This window comes from Phalacrocorax carbo, chromosome 18, assembly GCF_963921805.1.
Source record: "Phalacrocorax carbo chromosome 18, bPhaCar2.1, whole genome shotgun sequence".
Lineage (NCBI taxonomy): Eukaryota > Metazoa > Chordata > Aves > Suliformes > Phalacrocoracidae > Phalacrocorax > Phalacrocorax carbo.
Window position 1 is genome coordinate 2655734 of NC_087530.1, and position 14777 is coordinate 2670510.

The window sequence follows — 14777 nt, forward strand, 5'->3', positions numbered from 1 at the left end:
AACTATAGACGTGCCCAGGCTGATGATGCATTAGAAAAAAAAACCCAGCTCCTCTCAGCTGCATGTTTATTGCCCACTTTCAAAAAAATACTTATTTTGATCCCACCATTGTGCTTCTATTTGTCAGCTGAGTGTACTCCTAAATTAAATAACTACTTGGATTTGACATTATTTGTTAGATAACACAATCCTTGTGGAAAAATTAACGCGATCCACTCTAGAAGTCTACCTAATATCTACAGGATGTTAGAGAGACAACTTGTATCAGTGGGGAGGCAGTGATAAATACCACTGTGCACATTCTAACTAAAGAAGAAGCAAAGGCTTTAAACTCACTCCAGAACTGATCTCCAAGGCCTGACAGGGCCTATCTTCTAAAGCTATGAGCCAGCCCAAACATTTGTTCTTGTAGGAGTGCTGAAAGGGTAGGGAGAGGGGAGTCCTGTGGTTGGACTCACTGCACTTCCTCATACTGCAGAGAAACTGTTGGCAACTACTCTGTCGTCTGCAGCATCACAGAGCCAGGGCTCATCCCCGACGGATCCCTCGGTGGTCAACCACCAGCTCTGACTTCTTTGGGGCTTTGGCTGCCTTCTGTAAAATGGACGCAGCAGTGCCCTTCCCCACGGAGGAACAAGGCCCTGCGTGTCCTGTTTGATCTTGGCGTCAATGTTACTCATGTGAATGCTGCTGCTCTGTTCCACTCCCGAATGACTTCCCAACCTATACATACTGTCATCACAACAGAACAGTAATATTAGCAGAGCATTTCAAAGCAAAAGTGTTGAAGAAATGGAAAACAGTGAAGGGCTATTCTAGGCTCCTGCTGGGAGAGGACACCAGGCTCTGGGGAATCACCAGCTTGGCATGTTTTCTATTAGTTAAGGAAAGGTTATTCTCTAGATTTTCTCTCTGTAGGAGTATGAGGACATACTGTACAGATGCAGGCCAGTAAATAGATCTATGAATATACTGCACTTCCCTAGGATTCACGAAGGGACCCTCACCAGGAATGTCTCCCAAGTGAAAAAACTTACTGAAACCTGCTCCAGATTCAAATTCAAATCTTGTTGCTCTACCAAGAAATATTTCGGAGTTGCTTGTTGCTAACAGTATCTAACAACACATTTCTTTAAAAATAAATGATGTACTAGTTTCACATACACCACCTCTTCTCTCAGGATGAGCAATTTCGTCTCCCTTCTGGCAAAACCTCACAACAATCATTAAGATGCCATAACAATCATTAAGATGCCGTAACAATCATTAAGATGGGGAGAGAAACTTACCGTGACCCGGAAGGGCGTCGTGGCAGCAGGCTCCATGGTGGGGTTCTTCTCAGTGACCCCGCTGGGCATGCTGCGCCTCTGCCCACACCTCTCCGGGGGGGACTCTGTGGATGGTACAGAAAACAAAGGACAATTACAAACACAGAAGCACGGGCACAGTCCAGGAACGTCAGCAGGCCATGCAAAATGTGGCTTCTTCCTTTGAGATGCCCTTGCAAATGAGCCAACACAACCACCCCACTGTATCGGCTCGTATTTCCCACAGCCGCCTAGAACAACGTTCAATCAGCAAGACTTTCACCTTCAACAGTTAGCATTTTTTATACAACTTTAAGCTTCGGATAATGCCTGACAGGTTGGCATTATCATTACTTCGAGTCTGCAGATGGGTAAACAGAAAATGTATTGAGCTGAGTGAGAATTATATGCAAAGTACAGATCCGTGCACTTGTGGACTTGATACTCCTAAGGGAAACTGCTGATGGGTTTACAGGCACAGGATGCTTAAGTTACCTCTCTAATTCCTCTAGCAATTTGCTTTGTGACTAGGAAAAAATTATTAAATCCTCCATTTGCTGAAGTACAATATGTGGATAGGAATACTTACCTCTTTCCCTGCTGGTGAGGAAGGGAGGGGGCTGAAAAGGCTAAATTAACAAATATTCCTAACTCTGAGAAGATTTAGAAAGATATTAGGTAAGGTCAGCAATAGCGTTATGAGGTGGTGTTTCCTTAGCTCACAAACCCTCTTCGAAAGCACCACGGAACTCTCAGAAAATAGATCTATTTCCAAGCTGCCATTCAATGGTGCTCAGACCTTGTAACAAGCTTCCCTTCCCAAACCATCCGAGAGTGCTTATTAGCCAAGCATTTCCACCACCCAAAAGGCGGAGCTGTGTCATCTCCATTCTCTTGAGCAGGATGTCTAGAAAATGGGCAGGGCCCATGGTCATGATCAGGTGAGCACTTAGTGCTAATTTCAAGAAAAAAATGCAGCTGTCCGGATTACAGTGTTCTCAGGAGCGGGCACATGACCCAAGGGCAGAAGAACGCTCCTCCTCGAACAGTGCCGTGGCTCTCCAGGAGGCGAGGAGGCTCCCGGCTCGAGCGGGGGCTGTACAGGCTCCTGAATGACTCTACATGGGTCAGAGATCCACGCGTGGCTTTGCAGGTTAAGAAAAGGTCTTTACATAGATCTCTACGGCAAGGCGAGAAGGTTAGAAGTAACAGCTCAACCATGTTTATGAGCAGAGTTTAAGCCCCTGTAGAGTGTCAGGACTACAAAACCAAGGCCTGAGCAAATCTAGCAGCGCACCTTCATTTTCAAACATCAGTGATTTGCTGCTCTTTTGAAAGTGAGTACGCGGGATTCTTCTGAGCCAAGAGCGTCTTTTCTGCTTGTCCCTGCCCTGCTGTGACACTGACCACGTCCAGCGATGCAAACTCTACAATTTCTGCTCAGAGCCAGAGGACACAAAGAAATGTGACATCCAAAATCAGCCCAAAACTGTTCAAGAATTCTCAAAATGGGTACAAAAATTAAACAAATATCAGGTGGTATATAGATACATCAGTAAGGTGCAAGCTGGGGAAAGGCCTTTGTCAAAAACCGCCATCTTTTGGCTTCTTTTTGCCACACACTAATACAGATTAAAATATTGTCCTCTGCCATCTAATCATGGTCTCCTACTACAGAATAGTGCAAGCTTTGGAGAAGATGAATGAAGCCCATACTTCTTATTCTCCCAGGCCCCAGAATCTTCTCTACTCTTTTATTTATCCACATCCACTGGGTTGGACTTTTATTAACTGAATTTCTCCCTTTCTGTAGGCTTCTTTTCCACAAATATTTTCTGTCCTTCATGTCACCTTATCAACAAACCCTTCTGATGTATAGAAATCCCTATAACTTTTGAAAGACAGTGTCTGGATACGTAACACTGAGATATTTACTAAACAATACGGAATCCAAGCAAAGACAACGGCAAATCAACAACAATTTCAGAATGACACTGAAAAGCAGATTTTTCACACATTTGTTTTCTTTTTAAGAATGATGAGGACAAAAATAAATTAAAAAATGGAGCTGAAATTAACATTGGGGGAACTCATCCTCATACACAATTTCACAGGCAACGGGCGTGCCAACGGGTATTACATTATTGCTTGGATTCTTGGTTGGGAATGAGAGGCAGCTTGAAGAAGAATACTGCTGCAAAAGGAAATGAGATGATAGGCTCTGCTAGAGGGAGGCTTCTACAGATTAGTATGCAAAGAAACCTAAAGATGGAACAACCTATACTTCAGAATGTCTCACACAATGGTGTTCTCGTAACTAGTGTAACTTAGAGGTGGTCTGTTTGCCAGTTCTTGGCCTCTGCAATCTGCAATTTGCTGCCATCAGGTCTTGGCAAGGAGGGCTGTCCCCCTTAGCAAGGTTCTCCCCCTGCCGAGGATTGCCATCACCCGGGATCTGTAAGGAGCAACTAACACCCGCGATTCCACTCAACAGTTCCTGAGATGTATCTTAAACTATTCCAAAAGGTCAGGCTGTGAGATTCCACCCATGGACTGGGTGAAATGCCTGTTCAGTGACATCTGCCTTGTTGCAAATCCTGCCCATAATTCCTCACCAGCAGCCACGTAGCCTGTATGAGAGCCAGACAGCCAAAATCAGCCAGTTCGTTGCTTTCACAACTTCCAGCCAAGCTTTCTAATGTCGTGGCCCCTTTCTTTGCAGAACGCTGCACTTTGAATCTCTAGAAGGCAATCAAGCCCTTTGGTGTCATCTCCTTTCACACTAAGGCTCCCACGCCATTTCTTTGAACAGCGGCCTTCTTTTCTTTTTTTGGGCTGTCATAACGAAACTACTTGATTACAGCATTTTGAAAGTGAGTTCAAGATGACACGACTACTGAAGAAGCTGCTTTGCATTTTCTTAATGATCAGAAAAATAAACGTTTAAAGCATTTCTCATGTACATGGCTGGAAAACAGGAACGATGGGATTACATGAAAAGCAGTTGCAGGAAATTACTTTCCCCAGAGGCCTGCAGCACAGGCACCGAGCTGTGCTCCCCAGCCCAGCACACTTCTTGCCTTCAGCACAGAGGGAAAGTACTTGCTCTTCCATACAGGTGTCACAGCACTGTTGACTTGCACCACGCTGGTTTGTCAGACCAAAGCGCACAATCGTCTTGCTTTCGGTAATCTGTCAGTCTGCTTCCTCTTTCAACCACAGAGGTCAGGCTTCTTCAGAGAAAGCGGGAGCATGTTATGACCCAGGGCTGATTAATATCTGGCTCTGATTGCACTGAAGTCACAAACTATACTCTTAAATTCTTACTTCATCATTAAAATATACCCAAAGCAGAGCCAGCAAACCCGTCAGTTTGACCCAGACCAAAATACAGAGATGGGTTAGGACATAAAGCTTCCTATTATTGTTAAGCTTATGGTTCATAAAGAATTTGGAGTCCAATCTCCATTTTAGCTTAGTTTAAGCACTGTGGGTATCACTGGAGAGGGGAGGCCTTGCAGGAGAGACACATGACAAAACTCTTTATAAGAAACCAGAAATAACTAGAAGGAGGGTTGGGCATGGGTGTTTGGTGCAGGGGGGTGGGCGGGAGTGTTTGTTTTAAAGGGAAGTAAAAATAGCTTACAGGTAAATTAGTAACCCCTAACTACCAGAAATGCACAGCAGAACAGTTTTACATAGCAAACAGTATGAATAAATACAGGTTTGAACCACCCTTTTTACTTCTTCAGGGTTAGGGGAAAAGTCTTAGGCCAGGTTACTGGCATTAGCCATATCTGCTTTAAGCAAGCCCACAGTAACACTGCGGCAGCCAGCCACCACGTAAAAGGTCGCTGTAAGGCAAGAATAAAAACTCTCTCCAAAGCCACTAGAGGCTGAAAAAGAAATGTCTTAATCTACAGCAGAAGATACTTAGGTTAACTATTGGAAAAAGCCTTCTCTTGGCACGGACAGTTCTACATTGGAATTGAGAGTCTAGAGAGATAAATGTACGTTCAAGCCTATCTCTGTGTCAGAGCTCTCCCTATCAGGCGAGGTTCAGGTACAATGAGCTTCCTTCCTCCCCTCTCCTGGAGCAGACAGATACCAGCTCGTCTCCTGAAATCCCTTCCAGCTTTATTTTCTGTGAGTTCTGACAAATTTGCCCACTTGTGCGTAAGACAAGCAAGCTACAAGAGATCAGATTCAGTACGTGACTTCAGCCTTTTCTTCACAACCTCTCTACACATCTTCCCCCTCTCCTGAACTTCCACTCCATTACTGGCTGGACAGACTCTACGGGCAGTTCTGTTATGCCTCTGTACGGCACAGAGAGTCCAGGGTCCTACGCTGACCTCTATTACAGACTGATGGTGTGACCCTTGGACATTTTAATGCTTTTCATCAGAGTCACAATTGATAAAAACCTTGAAAAACCCATGGGAACAGCGCAAGGTTTCATTACTGGATGTCTGCCATCCATTTTGTATCCCAAGATGAAGGATTACAGAAAGAGGAACAGTATTACTGCAGGCAGCTAACCATGGAATGACATCCTCAGAAGCACTTAGTATTACTGGATAACATCCTCACTAGACAGAGAATTTCTCTGTTAGCTTAATACTATCCCTCAGCTCATAGAAATTCCAGGATTATGCCTTCATTTGTCCATTTATTTGCTCTAGATCAGATTTGATTCGAGGACTTAGACACACAGTATCTCAGGACACTATTTGCTCTCCTGAAGTCCTCAACTTGTTATGAAATTAAAACCTCCAACTCTTTCTTTTATGACACAGAGGCCTGAAAATCACAGAAGTAGCAGTCTATTAAATGAGGATTAAGTGCAGGCATATTGGATCTGGATATGGATTCCTGGGGTATAGCGAGGAAAGCCACATTACCCAGCAGCAGAGACGCCAGTGTGCAGAAACGGATGCCCACAGAAAGGGACAGCTTTCTGATTCTCCGCCGTTTCCAACAGCTCGAAATGCAATGCCCAAATGAAGGATGGCATATATACGGATGAGCAATGAGTTGTCATCTAATTAATGTTGGACAACTGAATCAGGCAAGTTGACCTAAGTGTTCTACCTGGCCCTTTAGAAGCTCTTAAAAATCTGAAAATTAGACTGGGAAGGGTTCTTAAGTCACTCTGAGGAGTCCTGTGGCTATTCTGACAGAAATTCCTCATCTAATGTTTTCCTCGTTGTTATTTCTTCTGTACTTTTCTGAGCCTGCCCAGTGATAACTCGGTGTTTCTACTCACACTCTGTTTTACTTCCACTCCGCATGTCATAAAACTGTGCTTCTGTGGGCCCTCCCAATTCTTTTTCATGACCAGGTACTAGATCTCACCATAAGCAGCACTGTTCGGTGTCTGCCACAGGCTGAGGCTGGGCTGGGGCTCATCCACATTATGCAATCACAGAAGCAAGAAGAAACAAACAAAAGTGCTTCCTGCTTTTCCAAATCTTTACAGAAGGCTGCAATGTTTTGGATTTTCCCCAGTGCAGGATAAGATCTTCAAAGAGAAACTTCCTTGAAATAATCAAACCCCTGGAACCTCTCCCAGGTTATCACCCAGAGCCGGGTCCGAAATACTGCTTGGTCTGTATTGCACTAGGATTTATTTTTAAGCTGCCAACGTTGAAAGCATCCCACTGACTTCACTGCCAACAGGAGGACACTGTAAACATTGCACATTAATTTAGGACCTAGGGCTTATGAGTATTTCTGAAACTGCTTCTGTAAAGTGATAAACACATTTGATTTGTTAACTAATTCAAGGCATTTGAATTGACAGAATAATTGATCCCTACTACACATTTCCACGCCTGCTCTTCGTGCTGCGGAATAGTTACAGAACAGCACAGCAATCCCCCCAAGGCTTCCAGGACACCAGCAGCGGAACAGACTGCGAGGAACTCCTGGCACCAGGGCTCTTGTTTAACCCCCTCAACATCACTGCCTTCTTCCTTGTAACTTCTCCGACTCTGCTACGGAGCGGGTCATTACGCGTAACAAACACACAAACAAATATTAATACTGTTTACTTTTCACTTAGCAAGTGAGATGTTTTTACATTTGCATTACCTGCTCTTGTGAATCACAGCTAGTCCAAGAGATCATCAGGATTATGCTCTCATTAGTGGGAATGAAATACATTAGCTCCTTCTGTTTGTTCATCTCTCTCCACGCGCTCCCCCTCTCCTGCTCTCCTCTCACACACGGTTCCAGGGATCAGCCAGTGGAAGAGACAGTATGAACAAAAGCAAAGAGAACCAGCTGGAAGGAATAACTAACAAGCAGGCGCTTCCTAGCAAGTTGGTTTTCTGATATGAAACTGTTCCAACTCCAAACAAGAAAGGGAGGCACAAATCTGAACGAGCGTCAGAGAAGTTAGCAACGAGAAAACATTCCCCTCAACTCACCGAAAGGAAGCCGTGCTTGTCAGCAACACACATGCCATGGCACTCCAAACAAGCCAGGAGTAAGAGGAGAAGTAGAGATGATGACTTCATCAGAGGCAGCAAGAAAGAGAAGTATGACTGGAATGCCAGACAAGCCAGCAGCGCTGGGGAGACACGGCAGGAGGCCAGGTTCCTGCACCGTAGCAGTGACATGCTTTAAGGAAAGGAGACTTAAGAGGACAATAAAACTTCACCAGACCGTCTAGATGTAATGCAAAAAACTAAGAGTTGATCAGAACGAAAAGCTGGCGGAAAAGATCCTGCAGGCAGCCCTCGGAGAGGTCAGGCGGGCTCCTGACCTTAGGCAACGATCCGCCAGTGAAGGTGTGCTCCTCCCTGTCCTGCCCCATTGGTTTAGTGCTTGACATCTCCAGGGCGCCCCAGAGAGCTCACCAGGGCGGAGTTTCTGTGAAACCAGAGGGAACAGGAATTACCGGTCTCCTGCTCATACAATTACAGTCCGTGACTTAATTTTATTGCTTAATGAATTTAGGTGTTATTCCTCTAATTTCAGCATTATCTAATAACTCCTTACTACAAACCCAACAGAGGAGAGGAAGAGGCACACAGTAACAGAAGTGATTTATTTAACATGGCTCCCAGTAGCATTTATGAATTAAAAACAATCCCTGGAGAGTAGATATTTGTAGTGTCTGTGTGATTCCAAATACTCAAAAGAGGCTGCAGAAAAATCTACATTTCAGACAGCTTTAGGTGGCCACGTGAGTCCAGGAGGAAAGCTGGATCTTTGATCTGAATCCAAAGGGGTATTTAGAAGCTACTGTTAGAATTGTGGGACTTCTAAAAAGATTAAGATTACCCCGGGAATAAACAAAGACAGAAAATAATAAATACTGAATGGCGCCATCTTTCCCCTTCACGAGGCATGAATAACTTTGAATGGGAAGCAGAGATGCAAAAACGTCTGGTTTCCAACAGACAAAGGTCAGTTAAGAACCACTGGCAGGTTACAAATGCCCTTGCGAACACTCCTAACACTGTCTTCCTGCTCCCGTCAGCTGGACTAGAAATACAGCTGCAAGGCGAGTTTCATTGTTCAATTGCCTGGAGAACTATTTATTGGATCGCATCCCCCGATGCCCTGCTGATCCCTCGGTGAATTCCAGTTGATCCCTTACAGCAACATTATAACCGTTATGCCACACAAAATTAATTAAAAGTCAAACCTTTATTAGGCATTAAAATTGACTTTTAAATAAAAATGGTTGCGAAGCGAAAGTTTAGGGCAGGCAGTGCTGCCCTCTGAAAAATCAGACTCATCTAAAAGCAAAGCTAATGAACACTCAGAGCTGCTGTTCTCCAGGCTAATGAAAGTTTGCGTCACCACCACTTTTTATATTAGAATGAAATAATTTCTTTTTGCATCTTGGAATCTCTAGTTAAATACACTTCTATAAAGCACAGCAATCCCACTGGCTGTACCCACAACTCTTCTACACCAGAATCAGTGATTTACTCCTCACTCATTTAATGCTTTAAGCAGAAATAGTTTCATATGTTCTCACGCTCCTCCTACCTCCTCAGACTATTAACAATACTGTGTACAGAACTATAGCTGGTAGAAAAAAAAGCCTCCCTTATCTAACCATTTACATACAAAACAAAAAAACAAACTGGGCTCCTTACTTGCCTTTGGTGCTACACCCTGGCACAAAATATTTAGAATTAAATAGTTAGAGGCTGGTTGCACGCCTACAGCTAATGCTATCCACCGAACAGATCCAGCTTCTTCCCATTATGTTTGTTTCCCTCGCAGATGACTCAGGCGTTACAAAAACACTAGAGTCAGCTTAACAGGGGGAATGCTGTCCCTGACCCGACCGTCGGAACTGCCTGAAAGCATAAAGAGGCACCTGAAGCATCGCTGAGCCACACAGTCCTCTGCAGCTACAAGAATGGTGGCTGGGACAGCGGTGTGAGCTGAGGAGCCTTATTAGAACTGGCTGGGAAAACAGAAACCAATTTAACTCACAGAACACATCAGACCACACAGTTTCCCATCAGCTAAAAATTATGACCATCTTCTCTCCAAGTGGGACGAAGATCTTCTGGAAGAAAGGCTTTTTCTTTGTTAAATAATGATTTGAAGTGACATTGACTTTTGCCATAGCACGCTGTGCACTTTAATGGATCTCATATCATCTCTGTGTCAGGTTCCCGGATATCATCTGCTGCCTAGTATTTAATATTCCTCATAGTGCTTCTGAGCAAGTGCTATTAATGGCTCTTGAACCTAGTACTGAAAAAAGCTGTGCTATTTTATTGTGTGCTCGATATATAGCTGTTCCTCTGTTTTCTCTAGTGTTACCCAGGAAGAGAACTCTTTCCCAGCAGCATGCCAAGGTGCTTTTTGAAGCGTGCAAGCAGAAATGGGACTTTTCTCATGTCTTTCTGTGGGCTTTGGCTGCCCAGTTTTGCAGCCTCTTCTCTCCTGGAAAGCTCAGTTAGGCCTTCCACCCTTCAAAGCTGGAGTAAGCAGTGTTTCTGGTATCACCCAGCAGCGGGGTAAAGGGAGTGATGCTCTGATATAGCAGAAATCCAGCTGCCTCACTAGAGGGAGCTGAAGCCCCTTCGCTGGCCAACCTAACCCACAGCCCTGACCCAGCAAGAGCACAAAGGAGATCTGTGCAGCCTGGGAATCCGCTTCCGACGCAGGCATCGTTTCTCTCTGGTGCTGTTTATCTGCTTGTTCAGCTGACGTTCAGCATCGCCGACAGTTAAGAGGACTTTCCCCGTTCTTCTGTACGCCCCTTCGCACCTCCCGCTGCCGTGCAGGGCCGTTCGGCGCGGGCAGCCAGCTAACGCCTCTCCTCCGGCCAGTTCGCGTCCCCGCTGCAGGGGCCTCCCTCGCCATGTACTGCCTTCCTTCTTGTAGCTCAGCGATAGATACCTGGGGCAAATTCTGCCCTCCTAGAAATCAATGGGGAATATATTCTTTACCTGAGGACACAGATTAGACACATTTGTCAAGGAAATATGTTCCCAGAGGGCAAAAAGGAAAGGGGAGAAGAAAACAGCACAAATGGGAAAGGAGCGCTTAGATAATTCGCAACATGAGGAGGCTGAAAATATCCACGCCGCTAACTTCTCTGTGCTACGGAACTGAAGAAACAGATCCACGTCCAAAAGAAAGACACAGCTGTGGGTCCCCAGACCTGGTGCCAGGGTGGTGACAGAGAGACAAGATAAGGCATCCAGAAAATCAGTCCCCCTTCCTAAAAATAAATAGCAAATCATGCTGATTGAGCAGCCTTTATTAAAAACTCCATTTTTACTGTTTTTTTTTTAATTAGGTATATATATATATAGTATTTTTATTCTTTATTTATCAGTCTCTGAAATAAAATATGTATTATATTTATCTTCCTTTGCTATGATGTCTAGAGAACAAATTCGTCTTTTGCTAACGGCATATCATTAGGAGCCTTTTCTCCAGGGTAAAATTGAAATCAAGCACAGACTTAAAAAATACATCAGAAAAAGATGAAATTCTAGCCTGGTTGGGGACCAGATCATGGAGACTGCTAATACCCTGATTAAACTGGAAAGGATGATAAAGTGAAGTGGAACATCAGCTTCCTCCTATGTGATGATAAAGACAAGCAACATGGAGTCTGGAGAACAAGAAGTCAGCTCTGGGGAGATTTAAATTAGGTTCATCCATCATGCTTAACATTTCTGCAAAGATTCAGAACTGTTACCGCGCTGCTTTCTTGTAGCCCTTCATCAGCACGGCTGCCTAGTCACAGAGGCGATCCAAGGCAAAGGAGAAACTTTTATACTCGCTGTGGTCTGTGTCACTGTGGACGTAAACTTTGCCACCTATACACATGATCCGGGACAGGGCAGGGGGATACAACCCCCTTCCACTTGAGACGGCCGGGAGCCCCAGTGGCATGAAGCACCGTCCGTGGCCAGCTGCCTCTGCAGGCTGCTGGCCCAACAGAAGGCGTCCATCAGCACATGGGGCTGCAGGACCACAGACACCCGCCCGACGGACTCGCGTAGCCTTTGGCTAACCTCGCAGGCTCCCTGCTGCAGGGCGGCTGGAGCAGGGACTGTCCCTCCTGCAGCTCAGCCTCTCTCGGGGATTTCAGGACAGCTGAGGCAGGTCCTGCCCGGCCTCCTGTTTCATTAAAACGCCTGGGGCTGCAAACCGGAGTTGGAAATCTCACAAGAACGGATTGTGCCGCAGCACGTCGGCCCTCTTTGCTTCCAATATCAGAGAGAACTAAAAAGCATAGAGGCACATAGTGCCACAGGGGCAAGCCCAGAGAGGTGGGAGATACGCATCCGATTGCAGCCATGCTTTTGTCTCCCGTCAGTGAGGTTTGTTTCCTTGGCCAGGTGTTCTTATGTCTGGTTTGGGGCTTTCTTAATAGCTGCCTTGGACAGGTGAACTACAGACTGGTTCAGAAGAGTTTACTTCAAGTGCGAAGCAGCAGCACAGCATAAACGAAAACTTTGTGCAGTTTAATTACGAGGCCATTTTTCCAGTCGTGCCTGGTGGCTGCTATAACAGGTCTGTACTGGCAAAATGCAAATTAAATAAATACTTAATTTACAAGCATGATTCATCAGAGATTTCATCTTCTACAGCAAAGAAACAGATGTTCTATTGATGGCACTTCATTAGAGAGATAAATGGGGTCACACACATATCTCTATTCACATCCATCTGCATAATAGACCAAACATTAAGATCTGAAATTCACATAGTACATGCAGCTCTTGCACCAGCCTGGAAGAGTCTTGATGCCCAGAGCCTATTAATCCAAATTAGTCTGCCTTAACATTGAAGGAACGTTATTATTGTTCAAGAAAGAGAAGGTTGGGATCTAACACTGGCTATTTAGGATACAGCTTCATCGGGAACACGTATAGAAGAATAACGTATTTTAACTAACTGGATTTTTGGTAGCTACGGGACAAAATATAGTATCCCTCCTGATCAAGCACCTCGAAGGCAGCATTAAAAAGCAGCAGTGACAGGAAAAGTCTGAAAACACCTTTCTTCCTCCAGTTACAATTATCTAGGGTTGGGATCAGCTGAGAATTTTTCTCCTGTTTTTCCAAACGTTTATACAGGAGGCCCAAGAGTTCTCCTAGCAAACAGAAACAAGTCTCCTTTGTTTTCATATGCATTAGATAGAAGGTAAGGCTTATAAAAAGAGTGACACCTTCTCTGTCAACCTGCCTATTTTTTAAAGGTGAGCGCTTACCCAAATGTTCTGCCTTTGCTCATGTGTGGATGGGGGGCACACGCACGCACACGCGTGTCAGGACGCAGCGCGTCTGCAGCACGCTGGCGATGTACCTGTGTGCATCCATACCCGAGTACTGCTGAACATGCTTCCTCTCCTTGCCGCTGTTACTCATACATCTTTCCTCTAGCTCTTCTAAATGTGGCATGTAAATCCGAATTTATTGTGACTGATACTTATATTTCCTTTGGGGGTGGGAGGCTATATCTGCTCCTCTTACACATACATGCTCTGAAAACATACTTGCAGGTGTCAGCTTCACAGGCTCACTCTTTCATTTCCAAGCAAACGTTGCCAGTGCCAATGAAAAGAGACGGGAAAGAAAACATTAAGAAGCAGTCATGTTTTGTTATATCACATAAAGAATAGCGTGCCACAGGTGGACATACAGAAACCACCATTCAAACTACTATATTCCTTTATGCAACTAACCTATGGCAATTGTGCTAGCTTTGTGGTTGCGTTGCCGTGCTTTTTTTAAGTGATACCCACTGTTTACCTACGAACGAAAATGTATAGCAGATTACAAAAAGGGATCCAGCAGGGCTACATTCACCTGTACATTTCTCATCCTATTTTTGAAGTGGGAGGGAGCGGGAGGATGTTCTTACCTACGCTAACACTGACACTTGCATTTTCTGTAGTAAAAAAGATGCCAGGTACACGCAGGGATTCCTTCCTCCTCTACTGAACCGCAGTCACTCCGAGGAGCAATATGGTAGCTGCTCAGCACCACACTGCAACGCTGCAGAACGATTTAACACATGTCGTGGACTACTTTCACTCTTCCTGGGGAGATTAATGCACTACACCCCACTCTCAGAAATTTTACCTTGATATTCACCCAACATTCAGCTGGTCCTAGAAGTAACGTTATGCAAATGAACACCAAATGGTCTCACTTTAAATAACCCAGCCAGATCAAAATTTGCTCTCATCTAAGGGTATAAAGGTAATAACTGTTAACCTTTGACTGCTAAAACTGTAAAGGGAAAATATCTTTCATTTAAAACTTGCTCGTTTGGTTACCATGGACACTGCTTAATCATGAAGGATGACTATTACCTGTTACTATAGTAACCAAGAAGCTTAAGAAGCATCCTGTAATTTAACTCCAGATGCCAAATTTTACAACAGTCCACCTATTACCACATTTGGATACCTCAGAACAAGCCCAGGCTTGATCTCCGACTCTACAAGAAATTCACTGATGCGGAAGTGCTGTAAGAAATCAAAAATGTGAGCACATAATGTACAAAAGAAACTTGCACTTCAAATAAATTGGTTTCTTCAAAAAGAAACTTTAAGTGCTCGGCATCTGAGGATTCCTTTTTCAGTGTAAATGTTAATGAAGCAAAACTTTGCCATCTTCATTCTTGTAAATGTTCCTCAAAGTCCACACAACTGCAGGGCATGTTTTTCCTCCAGAGTGAATGCTTCAATGCTCAACTTAAAATGAACTTCTGCAGTAATGCTGAGTAGCCAGTATCCACAAACGAGCCTCCGAGAGCAGGTCGGGACTCCGAGCTCTCAAGAACAAACCCACAATAAAAACACGTGTCCCTCATGCAACCAAGAAGCAACAGACAGGTCAAACCTTCCAAGTTTAGGCAACTAATGTGTTGCTCTAGAAAACCTCTTACAGGATTTCTGCTTATTAAAAAAGAAACCATAGCACTGGCCTAGAGTTACCCATCACCATAAAGCTTTAC

General features: G+C 44.5%; 1 protein-coding gene across 4 annotated transcripts in view; it reads right to left on the bottom strand.

Moving 5' to 3' along the window:
• DAB2IP (DAB2 interacting protein) overlaps positions 1 to 14777 on the bottom strand; it is a 204521-nt gene that overhangs the window by 145114 nt on the left and 44630 nt on the right. For all 4 annotated transcript variants that reach the window (XM_064468964.1, XM_064468962.1, XM_064468963.1 and 1 more), the window contains exon 2: positions 1290 to 1393. In XM_064468964.1, coding sequence (XP_064325034.1) covers positions 1290 to 1358 — 69 coding nt within the window. In that variant the 5' untranslated portion in view covers positions 1359 to 1393. The remainder of the gene's footprint in view (positions 1 to 1289; positions 1394 to 14777) is intronic.